Source organism: Rhamphochromis longiceps, linkage group LG5, assembly GCF_057381845.1.
Source record: "Rhamphochromis longiceps isolate RC_006_pf linkage group LG5, R_longiceps_female_GT1.1, whole genome shotgun sequence".
In the NCBI taxonomy this organism is placed as follows: Eukaryota; Metazoa; Chordata; class Actinopteri; order Cichliformes; family Cichlidae; genus Rhamphochromis; species Rhamphochromis longiceps.
The window spans coordinates 31,094,737-31,110,927 of record NC_140561.1 but is presented as its reverse complement, the minus strand read 5'-3'; the positions used below and the strand labels follow the sequence as shown (position 1 = coordinate 31,110,927).

Genomic DNA, 16,191 nt, shown 5'->3' with positions numbered 1-16,191 from the left:
CATGTTAAAGCTGTACTTGGAGCCTCGTTAACATCCAACCATGCAAAATATGATATTTTTTTTTGCCATTTTTCAAGTGGTCTTAAACTTTTGATCAGAACTGTATTTATTGGTGTCCCATGATGCTGTTTGATGTACAGTGGAAGCTGAAGAGGAGGGAACGATAGAGGTGTAGACGTGTGATTTAAATTTGTGGTTCTTGGATTTAAAATATTTGAACTGTAGACAGAGAAAGCAGATTTATTCCCCCAGGCAGTGCATATATTTCTGAGAAGGAGATTTATAAGATTTACAATCTTTTCAGAAAAATAAAAGGGAGAGGGAAATGTGTGTTCAGCAACTTTTAACTTACAAAGTCTTGTGAGGAGGAACTACTAAAACTGGAATGGAAGATTAAAAGATAATATCAAAAACATGAGGTGGTTTGATAATCCTTGTGAGAGTATTACATCATCAATTCAGGCAGAGGCAGGTGATTGGAAGTAATTAGCAGAATCTGTAGAAGGGACGATTAATGATAAGTATGAGAATTACTTTTTGCGCAGTTTTTATGGATACAATCTTCTAAATACACTTTAGTCATTATTAAAACATAACAAAACCAAGAGCACAGAGCTCAAAAAGAATAAACACAGGAAATTTCAGGAAATACAATGTCTCAGAAAAAATGTATTAGTCACAACACAATTTCAGAAAGCACCCCATAAATGAAAAACAACAAACTTAAAATGTATTTTTTTTTTAAAACAAACAATGAAACTCAATGTTCCCTTTCAGTCGATTCACTCGGTACAAGACATAAGTATGGGATATCATGCCCTCGCGTGTCCTGGCTGAAGAAACCTTTATTCACGCCTTCAAGGCAGATGACGTGTGATGACACGCGCACGGCCCTGCCTGCACATATAGCCGCTGTCATCACAGTCATCCCTCAGTTCTTACGCTCTTCACCTCGCTGAGAACACCTCTGCTGAGTTGGGCTAGCTAGCTGCTGCTAGTTAGCTCCGTTGTCTGCCGACTTGAACTTAGCTTAACTGCCCCTGTTGGTGTTAGCCTCCACTGCGCAGTTGGTGCGTAGGCTGCCCATGGAGCGATAATTTCAAGTTTTCCTGTGCAGCGTTTTGCTTTGCGTTTTGGAATGAACTCCAAACCGAAGCGAGCAAAGCAGAAATCTTCTGTTCGCCCCTGTTCTCAGGGATGCGGTTTCTCTTTGCACAACAGCGACCAGCACGATGCCTGCCCTGTCTGCCTGGGGATTGTCCACGCTAGGAGAGTGTTGACGGAGCCCGAAGCCAGCTCCGGCACTTGACCCTGGAAAGATGGGTGACGTTTGTGGAAAAAGTGCTGGGACGCTCGGCTGTTGCACGGCATGACCCTCTCCTTTCCGAGTCTGGTGCCCCAGCTTCATCCAAGTCTGAAGACAAGGATTATCCGGTCGATGTCCCCGCAATTAGCTGGGCTGACCACATGGAATATGTTGACGGGTTAGCCGATGACAAGCCGGAACCATGCAGGAGCGCTGACGGGCTTCAGCCTGGGTTGAAGCCCGCCAGCGCTCCCCAGGAAGACGATGACGTGCTGGACATCGGCCTGGACATGCATGGTTTGTCGGAGGATGAGCAGGAGAGCTCATTGTCGGTCCAAGATGCTGCGGCTGCTGCACCGGTCGGCCACGATGACACCTCTCTTTTCTCCCTGTTTCGCTGTGCTGCTGAGAAGCTGCAAGTGGACTGACCCTCTCCTCTGCCAGCTCAGAAGCCGTCATGGTTTGCGGGTTTTTGGAAATATGCTCGCTTTCCAGCCGCGCACGTTTGTCGGAGCACAGAGTGGCCGCGTTTCATCGTTGCCTCGCTCAGTTTCAGCTGGGACGCAGACTGCGTTTCCAGACAATATTACGTTTCTTGGGCAGGATGGCATCTATGATCGCCGTAATGCCACTTGGACTGTTAAAAATGAGAGCATTTCAACGCTGGACTCTCTCTCACCACCTGTGTGCATCAGATCAGGAGGCTGCCGGTAACCGCGTCTTGCATGCTAGCTCTCTGTCCCTGGAGGGAGCTCGGGCTGCTGCATCAGGGCTCTCAGATGCTTCCCTAAGAGTGCGGGGAGCGCTGTGCGAGAGTGCATCAGTGAGAGGGATCTGGTCAGAAACCCAGCGCGAGCTGCACATCAACCACTTAGAGCTGTTAGCAGTGTTCTTAGCTCTAAAACATTTCCATCCAGTCCTGGAGGGCCAGCATGTCTTAGTCAGGACGGACAATTCAACAGTGGTGTCTTACATAAACAGGCAGGGAGGAACACGCTCTCTTCCCCTGTTGAAGCTGTCTTGCTCTCTGCTGTTATGGTGCAGTGTGGGGCCGGACCTTCTCTCCAGGGGGGGTCCTCTGGAGAGATAATGGAGGTTACACCCTTTAATAGTGGCTCAAATTCAGGAACTATTTGGCAAGAGGCAAATAGATCTTTTTGCTTCCAGGGAAAATACTCACTGCCCCCTGTTCTTCTCCATAATCGACCATTGTGGGCTTGGACGCGCTAGCGCACCAATGGCCAGACGTGCTCCTGTATGCATTTCCCCCAGTGGAAATGATATCTCCAGTTCTAGAGAGAGTGCATCGGCATTCCCTCTCTCTGATTCTAGTGGCCCCTTGGTGGCCCACAAGGTCATGGTATGCAGAGATAATCAGCCTGCTAGCAGCGAGTCCTTGGCAGCTTCCTCTCCGCAGGGACCTCCTCTCTCAGGCAGGAGGAGAAGTGGTTCATCCGCACCCGGATCTGTGGCGCCTTCATGCTTACCTGCTGAGAGGTTAAACTTGATTGCTAAGGGTTTGCCACCTAGTGTGATAGCGACAAGCTAGGGCCTCATCTACTAGAGGCTTGTGTGCTTACAAATGGTGAGCCTTCGAGCAATGGTGCCAGGACCGCCACACTCTCCCATTTCAGTGCTCTATTGTGGATGTTTTGACATTCCTGCAGGAGCTGCTGGATAAGGGCCTTTCATTTTTGACAATTAAGGTTTATTTAGTAGCTATATCTGCTTGTCATATTGGCTTTGACGGGGTGACACCAGGTGCACATCCCCTTGCCATACGTTTTCTAAAAGGGGTTCGCCAGCTTAGACCCAAGCTTAAGTCCAGCGTCCCTGCTTGGGACTTGTCTTTGGTGCTGGAGGCTGTTATAGCCCCCCGTTTGAACCCATTGAGTCTGTGGATATGAAATTTCTTTCATATAAGACTGCATTACTTGGCTTCAGCAAAGCGAGTGGGTGACCTTCATGCGCTGTCTGTGCATCCCTCCTGCACACAGTTCTCTCCTGATGGCCACAAGGTCATATTGCGTCCAAATGCTGCCTATTTTCCCAAGATCATTCCTGCATCTTATAGCTCAATGGAGTTCAGTTGTGGAGCTTTTACTCCCCTCCTTTTGCATCTGAGGAGCAGAGGAGGATGCATTCTCTTTGTCCAGTGCGTGTGCTACGCATCTACATTGAGCGCACTCAGGATGTGCGCTTATGTCAACAGTACATTTGCATAATGATTTAATAATTTATAAGATTGGGGAAACCTGCAGTCAGCTGAGACTGAAGAAGTCACTTGGATGAGTGATGAAACGTTTCTCCCACAAAACGCTACGTCCAGATGAACAGAATCAACTTTTGGAGATTTAATTACCTGGATGATTGAGCATGCATCAAGACGTACACACAACAACCTTTTAGAAATGTGTCTTTTAGAAATTTTGCACAAGAATGACAAAAAAAACCCTACAGAAAACAGAAAATTAGCATTTAACTTGGTAGATGGAAGATGCTGGGCCTTTTTCTGTTCTTAAACATTACTACAAGTGTTTGGTGTTGAAGGCATTGTTCTTCTCTGTTTCTGTGCTGCTTTCATTTTAAGCTGAGTTTGAAAAATTAACCTAAAGGTTTGTTGTGTTTTTTGAAAAGTCATAAGAGCCACTCTACCAATATGATTAATATGCTGTTTTAACCTACAGTGTTAAAATTATTTGCCAATAAATCACTTTAGAACTGAGCATAATCCAAACGTACAGTAATTTGTGTCAAATTATGTTGCACTAATTTTTAACTGTACAAATAGAAGGAAAAATATGCTCCATTTCAAGTGACCTTAACTACACTGCAACTGGGACCCAACAACTTGACCTCTTTTTAGACATTCGGAGCATCATGACATTCATCTATTTCTCCCCCCCCCCCCTTTTAACTACCTTCAGCAAATAAAGAAATTTGGTAGATTAAAGTCATAACTGGAGGAGAAAATGGAAGACACAAAAGGACATGAAAATAATAAAGCTGAAGATGGAGTATAGTTAGAGGACTAAAAGTAGAGGGTGAAGAGAGGTAAAAGCCCTGATGTTAGGACTGTGATTGTGTGTGTGTGTCTGTGTGTGTATGACTGTGAGACGTGGCAGAACGAGGCCTAGCCAAATGGCAGATCTGTTCCATATGTTTCCTGGAGACAGAGAGCGAAAGAGAGAGAGGCAGTTCCCCTCTACCCCACCCACAGCTCATGGAGTCTTTATTTAAAAAGACAAAACAGACCAGAAGCAAACCATCCATATCCCTACTGTACTTCAGTTTAGGCTAATTTTCTTTAAACTATAGATAATAGTTTCAGGTAAAGATGGAGGTGACGAGTTCACTCGGCAGGTGTTGGATATCTGGGAGTTTGCAGGAACTGTTGCTCCTTAAACTCCCAGAGAAGCTGAGAGAGAAAAGAAAAGATACAGCCTGTCATGCTTTTCACTCTGGTTTGATCTCATTTTTCACTGCCATATTCAGTCATGTTGCTTATTTATCGCATCTATATATACAGTAAATAGGGAATCTGGAGTTCTGCAGGACCTGGGCACCTTCTAGTCACTGAGTCATGTGTCTGTCCAATGCGCTATTGTTATTGCTACTAAAGGTGGTTCTACAAGCTGTTGAATCATGGGGTGTATAGTTTTTCACATGTTCCTTCTGCATGTTGGTTTTATTTTTGTTAAATAAGTAATTAACATTATTTGAAATGTCATGTTATTCATCCGAGGTTCAATTTAAATAATTTTAGAACCTACTATCGTCCAATCTCTTTCTTATTATGTTTTTATGTAAGAGCTTGAAAGTGTTTGGGGTTTCTTTGTTTTTTGGGGGTTTTTTTTGGTTTTTTTGGGGGGGGGGGTCCACATGGCTGTGTTTAACTTGTCAAATAGTTTTTGTTAGCAGACCTGGAATGCAGAACCTTTTATGTCTGCAATCAACACAATATTTTGGAAAACCCAATAGAGGGGGCACTTTTAAAGCCTATATCTTCATCTGTTAAACAAGACTAAAAATCCAGAATTTGGTTGCTAACAACAAAAGTGTCCATAGGGGAAAAAAAAGAATATAGCGAAACGTAAATCAGGAACAAAACAAACTCGTGGTTTGAGGCAAGCTGCTATAACCACCAAGAACAATAATAAACATAAATACAGAAATATAAAGTTACAAGCTTGTTAAAGGCATACGTTACTCAGAGAAATAAACAACAACAAATATACCACCCACCTACTGTGTACAGTGGGTTTATTAAAAACACAGCCCAGCACCACTGTGCACTTTGACGCTTGCTGGTGACGATTTTCCTTTTTTTTATTTTAGTCCCATGGTTGGAAAATTCACTTATCACAGCTGGAGAGTGGATAGAGCAGAAACAATAACAACAATAATACTATCCAAAAAAAAGTAAAATACTATACAAAGATACTTATTTATTTCTTAATACATGATTATATTTCTTAAGTTAGCTAAAGCTATCAAATACTGACTACACCACTTTTAATATGCTGTACTTCATGATTGTTTACAGCTTGTTGTGCTGCCCCCAAGTGGCCTCAGTTGTTGCAGGTTTAAGCAGTGTAGCACTCTATGGTGTAATTTAGACACTTTTTTGGTGCATAGTAGGGCTGCACGATTTTGCATAAAATGAGAATCACGATTCTTTGGCTTAGAATTGAGATCATGATTCTCTCACAATTTTCTTTTCCAATATAAATATTTATTGCACTTATTAACTGCACATCAACTTCGTAACAGTTGAGACTTAACATAAAAACAATAAATAAAACATAAAAACAATAAATAAACATAAAAACAACAAATGTCTCACATTTTGTGGTTGCCGCAAAATGTTGTACTGCTTGAAATTCCGTCTCCACCGTTGCTCGACACTGCGTGTATAGAGCAGGTAGTGCAACAATAGAAAAATAGTTGCGGGACGGCACTGTGTAGCGTTTGTCTAGGGTGTTGATCATTTTCCTAAATCCCTCGTTTTGCACAGTGTTGATCGGAGCCATATCTTTGGTCAGGTGATAAGTAATAGCCTCCGTAATTTCTTTGTGCCTGCGGGAGTTTGACGGGTATAGGGAAGCGCTGTATAAGGTTCCCGTTATTGATGTTTGGGTGGTTGACCGGGACGGATTTTCTCCTGTCACTTGCTCGTCATCCCTGACGTGCTCTCCGTTGTTTTTTTCCCTGCCAATTTTAGCATCACACGGCACAGCTTCTGTATCATGTGGTATAAGGCTCCGCCCTTGTCATTTGTTGAGCAGGAAGAGTGAGCGCTTGTTTTCATGCAGATTATGTCCCGGATCAAAATGTGGTGCAGTCGTCATCATCTTTTTTTTTTTTTATCGTTGTCATTTGGAAATGAGATGGCACATAAGTATGAATCGAGATCGCGATTTTCTAACGATTAATCGTGCGGCCCTAGTCCATAGTATAGTTTTAGGATGTACTGTTATGTCTGCCACTTTAAGTACATTGTCAGGAAGATCTAAACAAATTGGATTATTGCCATAAATAATTTATTTTTCTTGGTGATGATGTACGAGTTGATAAAGCCACTTTGATTTTATTTATTAAGGTTATGGTGGTGACCTTATGAAACCTTTACTGATATGTTGCTCTTCCTCTTCCATGTTCACGGAGTGGACAAAATATTAAAAGACCTTACCTTTTGTATCTGATGCAACCCAATACAAGAGTATACATTGTCCTATAGTCCTGGATCAGGCTTGCCACACCCTTAAGAGGCTCCATTTTAACAGATGTCTTGTCCTTCCTTCAATTTTGTGGCAATGATGCACAGGATGTCTACAATTTCCATCTCAGTGATGATACAGCTAAACATTAGGTCTAAACATTAACTCTTTGGGATGAATAGTTACTGTGTTGTACAGTGCTGATAAAATGCTGTAGCAAGCAGTTTTAAATGTACAATGGAAAAGTGCTTTTGTAAGTTAAATGTTGCATAAAAGGAATGATTAGAAGATTTACAAGAGCTGTCAGGCTTTCACTTTTTCCCGAGTCTGGCCCTTTGGAGACATACTTTTTTTTAAAAGTAGTGGTAGACTTGGCTGTAATGGCAGAGAACATAAAGAACAAAGAAAACTTTTGTCAAATTAAAATCTGGTTCTGGATTCATTTCCAGACCTCCACTGACACGGAGAGAAATGCCTCTAACTTTTTATTGTGCAGTGACATCTTCTGGAGAATAAATGTTGCTGCTCTTTATCAGCCTCATGTTAGATAAACTGGTCCAAGTATCAGCATTAGGCTGGATAATTCATTTTCTTGGTCCGAACTAATTGGTTTTGGACTAACTTGACAATATTTCATAATTAATGAAACAATCATCAACCTAAACTTTACAGCGCGTAGGTTAGAAGGGATTACCAAGATGTTTTGCTTAGAATCAGTTGTCAATTGCCCCTTGGGGATAAATAAAGTCTTCTGAATCTGAATCTGAGAATTCGCTAGAAAACAAAAACAAACAATCTGATGAAGAGCAGGGGCCTGTTCTTCGTACCGCGCTAAGTGAGTTAGCTGGATGAGATTGTTGACGATTTCGCGTGATCCTGGATCGTTCGGTTCCCCGAAGCCCATCCGGGACTTGCTGTCATAGCAACAGAGCCGTAAGCGTAAACCTGCTGGGGAGCAGGTTTACTTTATGTAAACAGGATTAGATCGCGGCCACGCAGGTATGTCCGCGTCATTCATACGAAAGCAACAGCGATATTCCACCACTGTTTCACCATAAATAAATAACATCAATGTAACTAAAGATAATGCAGCACTTGATCCTTTTATTGATTTCACACAGATACATACAGGTCATTCCCTAAAAAAGGGAAATGTACTATTAACATTCTATTACATGTATGTGATTATTACAGATGTAATTCATATTTCAGAGTAGTAATTGTAAATTACTTCGTGTAATCAAGATGAGAGACCACGGCTATAAAAGCGAAGGTGGATTTGGGAAGTCTGTCGCAGTCATGTCCTGTCCGTTTACGCGAGCAACCCATTGCGGAAGGTGCAAGATTGATAAGGAGAGTCCTCAGAATTCAGCGTATATTGCGGGACAGACAGGATCCTTTAGCTCAGCGCGACAGTGTGCTCATAGAGAGATATCGATTTTCCCGTGAGGGTATTATTCACTTAACCAACTTGTTGACGAGGGGGTGCAGGACCACCACCTGTCTTTTTTTTTGCTCTGCCCTTTTCTTGGTTGCTGTTATGAACAAACAAACAGAGTATTCCAGGGTCTCTTTCCAAGAGACGACAAGCAATATAAGTGATAAATATTACCATTCTGTAGAATATTCTTATATTTCACTTTTACTTGTTCCCATGTTCTAGTGGGTCCTGTTGTGGCTCTAATGTGAAAGGGGATATAATATAACATATTATAATATAATATAATATAATATAATGTAATATAATATTGGATAATATGGTGTGATATGATAAATCTACCCTACCGCCTACTGGTGTTGGCCAGAGGGGCCGATGGCGCAATATGGCAGCCTGGCTTCTGTCAGTCTGCCCCAGGGCAGCTGTGGCTACAACCGTAGCTGCCTCCACCAGTGTGTGAATGTGAGAGTGAATGAATAGTGGCATTGTAAAGCGCTTTGGGTGCCTTGAAAAGCGCTATATAAATCCACTCCATTATTATTGTTATTATTGAATTACTTACGAGTTTGATTTGTCAGCAACTTTCTGCCAGCCCTCTCTCCTTGCTTTTGCAGCCTTTGCAGTGTTCCCTTGCGTTTTAATTAAACTCTGAAACTCCTGAAATCCCTCACTCAAGAGTTCTTGCTCTGCTGCCGAAAAATACCGAGCGCGCTCCTTCGACATTTTCGCCGACCAATCAAAGGGTTGCCGATCAATGTTTCTACTATCGATGCGTAGCCCCTGTTGGGCCACCCAGTGATCTCACATTACTTCATCCAGCTATACTAATCGTCAACAACAGGTGTGTTCGGGGAACCGGAATAGCGAGCTCAGAGTTAGCGCGATGATTTGGTCTTGGATGTTTCATTTGATCTTGGATGTAGTAAGCGACGTACGAAGCACAGGGCCCAGGTGTCCTCGAAATGTCACCAGGCACAACAAATAAGGAATCTGGAGTTCTGCCTTGTGTGAACCGTTACTTCTTGTTCTTTGTCTCATCAGTTGGCAGCCATCTTGAGAGGGCACTGTGCAATTATTCGAGCATTTATTGTGAAGCATTATCTAAAAAAAAAAAAGAAAAAAAGTTTACCCCAAAGTAAATCTTTGAAAAGTTTTCCCTTGGAAGTGGGTAGTTACTTCTACCACACTTGTTGTTGTCAAATTCTCTGATACATTTCAAGGATTTTGGCATTTTTTGAGTGCCATGTCTCTAGTGTACAGAGACTCAACATTTGTCAATTTGCTAAAATTTTATTAAGGATTTTTTTCTTTCTTTTCCGTCTTAAAAATTTTAACTGAATAGTTTTATAAAGCTTGGGCGAAAATCCCTTTAAATGTTCAACATTTGCTAGTTTCTGATATTTTGTAGACTAAATGACATTCATAATGTTTAGTCAAAAATGTCTGAAGGCTGCAGTTCACACATAATTTTCTTGATGTTATAAATAAAATTGTATGTATTTTATATTATGCAAATATAACCAAACTATTATTATTTTTTATTTAAGTTTTATAAAAAATAGACTTTAACTTTCCTTGGTTTCATTTTTGAATATGTGTATACAGCTTATTTTCATTTGAAAATGAATTAATAAAATTCTAAGATTCCCAAATAGAAATGATAAATTCACCTATTTTGTTTTTTAAAATAAAAAGTCAAGACTTACATGTGGAGATGTTCCAGTTTTATTTAGCGACATCCTCAATAAATATAGCACCATTTCAGATCAGAGACCATTGGAAGAAACAGGGACATGGTTGACCATGAGATGTTCTCAGATATCCAGATTATGAATCCTCCTATCTTATTATTTTAAAATTAACTGTAGTTCACATGGATGCTATAGTTCTCTTAAACAGGGGTAAATTTATACATTAGTTACAGGTAATCAGTATATCCCCAGTCCTGCAGAGGACGTATTTGCCTCAAGACCAATGTATAATCCAGTCTGACATTAGGCTGTCAGCTTCTAAATAAAAACATAACAAACATGCATTGAGATAATGTAAAATATCCACAGACATGGGGCTTCAAAGTGACACTTCATCACTGTGTGCAAAGTGCACTTCATAATGCCAACACCACTGACCGTACAGACTTCTGCTGGAAGAAAAAGATATTTCAGTATAGGTGTAGCTGTTCAGCTCCTGTTAGTGGCCTCTAGTGACTCTTCTACGATAATTACAACATCTAATTTGAAAAAAAAGGCTTCTTCATAATACAAATAAAGTTTTTGTAAGTATTACAAAGACTTAAACACTTTTCTACTCTACATCTCATTAAACAATGCTTACGGTTTTAAAATTAGAAAGAAAATAATAAGAAAAAAAGAATCTCCTTTCTTTAAACAATACATGTACAGCATGTAATACCACTCGTATCATTGGGTGATTTTGCTCAAAAAGTGACCAGAGGGAGGCGCTTTATTCCTAAGAAAGTGTACAGAATAAAAGCTATAAGGCAAAAGCTAAACATCCTATCATGCACCTTACAAAGGTGAGCAGGGCGCTTGTTTTAAGATTTGATTGTAATGCTGTTCGTTCTGTGACATCCTTCTATTTCATGATGTTTGTAGCTGCTAAAAACATTTCCTAGTGTTATAACTTATGATATCATTTTCATCTTCATCAGGGTGTAAATGGTACTTTCATTCCCTGTGTGCTACAGGTTCAAATATACATCTTTCTAGTTTGTTTGTTTTTTAACGGTTAACCCTTTAATAGGAGAGTTTAATCTGTTTTTAGCCTATCAGAATTATTTCCAGCTATGTCCTTATATTATCATTTCCCTCCACACTACTTTCTGAAGTTTCCAAGCTGTACACCCCTCCGTCCGGTCACGCAGCGAAAGGTTGCCGGCTGTATGGCCCAGTATTTAACAGGGTTGGCAAAGAGACTGATGCCAGTGTACAGGTTCTTCTTGCTGTTGTCCCTGATGGGACAGAAGTCGTTGATTCCCACACTGCTGATTTTGTTGCCATGGAGGAAAATTACCTGAACAGATGGACAGGATTTTGTGTTAGTTATTCTTCTGCTTTTTTTTTTTTTTTTTTTTTTTTACAGCAAACTACGCATGAGTAAAAGTTATGTGTTATTACTGCTTTATTGCTACACTGGAACCTCATAAACACAACCCAATAGGAGGAATGGTCTGTTAGGCATTACTTAATGACTCCAGGTTGCTAAGTTAAAGGAGTCTTGTCTTGCTTGGAAGGCTGAAATATATTCCTGCAAACATATTTTCCTTTTTTATTTACATTGTGACTGAGTCATTCTACAAGAACCATATCATGACTGTGAGACTTCTGCTCAAGCTACTCTTATATTGGAGTAGTGGTGGAAGCTCTCATGTTTGTTCCACTTACACATTAGCAGCTGTGAGTGTATATAAGTGGAAAAAAGTTACACCAGGATTATACTCGCTTGTGGACATGCACACAGACGGCTGCAGACACCACAGATGTTTAGTTTTTTTGCCAAACTTTTGGAGTACAAAACCTTTGGAGTACACCATGAGAACACATCCAAAGTACATGTCACATGTCATACTTCAACAAGTACTTCAACAAACAAGTCTCACAAATCAGCAGACATCTTAAAACTCCTCTAGGCACTAATTTGGGCAATTATTTTAGAGGATTATATACATTGCACCTTTAAGTTTAAGTAAGGAATTATTTTGTCAGAAAAGGGTTTTGAAAAAGTGCATTCCACCTGCAAGTTTTTTTTTCTTGTAGTGCAGTGACCCTCAAGTTCACTCATATGAAATAATGAAAATGCTCAGATTAGAGGAGAACCTGCATACTCAGGGACATATAAAATATAGTCTGCTCTCACATCCACATGCAAGAATAGGCTTGCGTAAAAAAGACACTGAAGGTAATAATGCCAAACAGGCCTAGACATCAGTCAGCAATTCTTTGGCAACCACAGAGTATAAGGGAGGAATGATTTAAAAAAAAAAAAACAGTTGGAAAGTGGTTGCTGGGTCTCATTAGGTTGTCTTTGCTTTGGTTGCTGAAGATTTTCCTGTTCACCCATAGTTTGCATGGAAGACCCTGACCTGTTTGGACACTCACCAGTTACTCACTGAATAATATTGAAATAGTTGAAAACCGAATGGAGGTTTCTGGTACAAGTTAAGCTACTTTCAAGGTGCATGAAGAATAGCAATAGCTTTTTTACCAATTTCACCTACAGCCAGCTAGCAACCTCCAACAACTGCTCACTGATCGGTTGTTGCCAGGGGGTCAACAATGAGTCTCTAGGCCTTTGTCAATTTGGTCTAAAACATCTGTTGTTATAGTAAAAGGACGCTCACCCACAAATAAAGTTTGCACAGTTATGACTTACAGAGGTTTGAGTTGTGCTGCTAATTTTATTTACCAAAGTCGCAGCATTGTGACAGTGTCCATATCTCACCTGTAGGTAGCGCAGGGAACTAAGGCCAGGCGGGACCTTTCTCATACGGTTGTTGTCCAGGTAGATCTCACGGATTTTCGGGGTGTTGGCAAGGCTGCCATTTTCTACATACTTGATCTGGTTAAAAGCTAGTCCTAGCCTGTAAAATTAACAAGTTATTAAGATATAGAAGCTTAAAAAAAATTTAACATCTTGCATAATTGCTTAATATCGGTCTGTTGTTCCTAACTTATGGTGCCCTGGTGGTGCAAGATTGCAGGTGGGAACTAGAATCAGTCTTTAGGAAATCATTAGTATCATGCTGTGGAGTGAAAACACTATAAATTGTGACAGTGTTTTTTTTTCCTTTTAATTCTGGTGTCAGTTTTATTTCTGAATGTTTGAGTAAACAGTCACCAGTGTTTACAAATTTGTTATTCCTGTTGATTGAAAAGTTAAGTTAATCTAACCAAAAGCATGAAGGAGAAATCTGTGTTAGTGAAGGATGTCTTTTAAAAAATCAGCTTTTAGGTTAAAGGATTGGTGGTTTTCACCTCTGCAAGTTTTTATATCTGATGAAGTCTTCTATTTCCACCTTAGAGATCTTGTTGTAGTCCAGACTCAGTTCTGTAATGGAGGATGGGAAATCTGGAAGACACAACATACAGTGATTATAAGCAGTGTAAGTAGCACATTAAGATGATTTATTTCTTATGATCTTTTGTAATGATTTGACAAAAAACTTATCAAATTACATCATATTAATTGAAGTTAGTGGTTTTACAGCTAACTTTACTGTGTAGCTAGGTCCCAGTGTGTAAAACTGTCAGTGTATGAGGAGAAAGAAAAGTGTAAAAGCTTTTAAAATTAATTGTTTAAAACAGTAAAACATAACATGAGTGATATCCTACCTTTTGGTATGGAAGTTAGTTTGGCTTCCGCTATACCGATATACAGAGTCGACAGGCCATTAAAAGCTCCTATCTCAATTCCACTGTTGGTCAGAGGGTTGGCCCCCAGCTCTATTTGAGTAAGCACAAAACATCTGGTTTTATTATTAATGATTCATTATTTCAATAGAGAACCTGCATCAAGTAAAGTACAACAGATCTATTGTAATGACATTCTCATCTGTTGCTCTTGGAGATCTGTACAGCTTTGTTTACATTCTCTATAAATAGAATTAATCAATAAGCCTGGACAGCTTGCAAAGTCTTGACAATAGTCTTCTAAATGATCTATTGATAACAAAATCTTGGCTTGGTCTGCATAAGGTCTTGAAGTGATTGTGTTACTGATCGTATCATTCTGTCGCTGCTGTAATGGCAGAACTCTTTGTCCAAATGAAGTGTTATGTCTGTTTTCCACTGGTCTTTTGAAGGTGATTTATTGGGTTTTCATTGTTTTCTGTCTTACAATACACACTGTTACAATGATGGGTGCTCCTATTAAACATGGTCAAAGTTTCAAATAATGAGGTCATGTGCATGTATAAATATTCTTGTGAGCCAAAAGCTCAAGCCTAAAGCTCCACCATATCTATGTGGACATATTCACATTAAATTAGACTTAGCATGGTCAGTAGAACCCTTGCAGATATATGAGAAGATAAAATTTATCATACAAACACTAACAGTTATATAGTGATTAAACCACTAATACTTTGACCATTAAGAGGTTGTTTGTTTAATCATGAGGGGAACCTTTGAGGTACTCTAAGTAAAGAGTTTTTAGTTGCCTAAATTCAATTGCATGTTAACCTGTACAATGTTTTGGACTAACACAACTGACCTGCAGCCTAGAGCCACTATGATTTCCTTTAACCATCTAGTCCTTAGATTGATTGATATAGAGACTATTGATATAGGGTTTGGATGCAGTTGTTGCATTAACTATTAGTTTATCGATCTGTAACGACAGAGGTGGCAGATGATAAAATACTATATTAGTATGAGTAGGCAGTAGAAGTTGAAGGCAGTTGAAAGGCAGTAGCAACCAGCTTGTTTTATTATGTTGGATTAAGAGCTTTTTGGACCTTTATGTAAGTCTGTAATTACTATTCATGCCAGATCTAGGTTATAGCCATTCCTTCATTCTGTTTGATTATCTTTCACTGTTAAAGTAATGTTATTACCTCCTGATGATTCCTCTTTTGACTGAATAAATAAATCTTCAGACCTTTCCTTAACGAAGAACCATACACCACTGCCTTTAGAGAACAGCTATAGTTAACCAGACAGAAGAACCTAAAAGTGGGTCTTACCCAACACATGAAGTTTCCTCAAGCCCTTAAATGCATCCTTCTGAATTCTGTTGATCTGGTTTTCATGAAAGCGGAGTTCAATGACATTGGGAGGCAAATTTGCAGGGATCTCAATCAGCTGGTTGTAGGACAGATACAGCAGTCTGAGATTGTCCATGTTTTTGAAGGCCTTTGGATGAATCTTAGAGATCTTGTTGTTGATCAGAAACAGGCCCTGTTTTAGGGAAAAGGGGAACTTTAATAGAGCTTTATAGATTCAAATTCAGTTTTGCTTCATTTCCTGCACAAAGTTAAAGAGTGGAAAGTTTGAAACAGCAAAGAATGAACTTTTCTGGCCAACATTAAACCTGTGCTCGGTAAAAGGTTTTCAACAAAGAACAACATATGCTTATGATTGAAAACATTTATGTTTTGCTCAAGTTATGTTGTGCTTTTTTTGTAGTGTACTACAATAGTGAGACTTGAATCGTCATGAAGACTTTATTACATTTAGAATCAATGAGCAGACTATGAAGTAAACAACATTCAGCACTATCAAGATGCTGGTCAGTTGCACTATTCAAGCACTGTGACTAACCACAATAATAGCATGAAGTTCTGGTTTTGTTCAGTGTTTTAGGCCTTGATGTGTTTTATTCTCAGCTGAGAAAACATTGTCTACAGATCAAAGATAAAGCTTCTCTCAGCAGAGTTTTATAAAAAGTAGCTCTTTTTTTCCTTGAAGGCTGCTCTTGGACTGATATCAGTGCATTGTTTCTCCCTATCTCATAGCTGTAACAGTTACAAGACAGCATGGTCAGTCACTGATATCCTGGGGCTGAATGTGACTCATTTTAAATTTCAGAACCAGGTCTGTTCTTGTTGCCTTAGTACTAATTTGTGCTGTTTTTTTGTCTTTGGTGTGTCTCAGTTTAAAGGTCTAGGGAGAACAAAAAATGTGGCCAGTTTTATTTCAAAAGACCTCATCAGCTGGACATTATATTATGTTTATAACAACAGTCAACTTTTCCCATATTGACCCATG

General features: G+C 39.8%; 2 protein-coding genes across 2 annotated transcripts in view; one reads left to right on the top strand and one right to left on the bottom strand.

Annotated features, from left to right (window-relative positions):
* The window catches only part of cenpp (centromere protein P), a 119,852-nt gene that overhangs the window by 62,441 nt on the left and 41,220 nt on the right, over nucleotides 1-16,191 (top strand). The window lies entirely within an intron of this gene.
* aspn (asporin (LRR class 1)) overlaps nucleotides 10,180-16,191 on the bottom strand; it is an 11,299-nt gene continuing 5,287 nt past the window's right edge. Inside the window, exons 4-8 of the mRNA XM_085407999.1 lie at nucleotides 15,168-15,381; nucleotides 13,816-13,926; nucleotides 13,459-13,552; nucleotides 12,926-13,064; nucleotides 10,180-11,497 (exon numbers count right to left, since the gene is read on the bottom strand). Of these exons, the coding sequence (XP_085264125.1) occupies nucleotides 11,300-11,497; nucleotides 12,926-13,064; nucleotides 13,459-13,552; nucleotides 13,816-13,926; nucleotides 15,168-15,381 (756 nt within the window). The 3' untranslated portion in view covers nucleotides 10,180-11,299. The remainder of the gene's footprint in view (nucleotides 11,498-12,925; nucleotides 13,065-13,458; nucleotides 13,553-13,815; nucleotides 13,927-15,167; nucleotides 15,382-16,191) is intronic.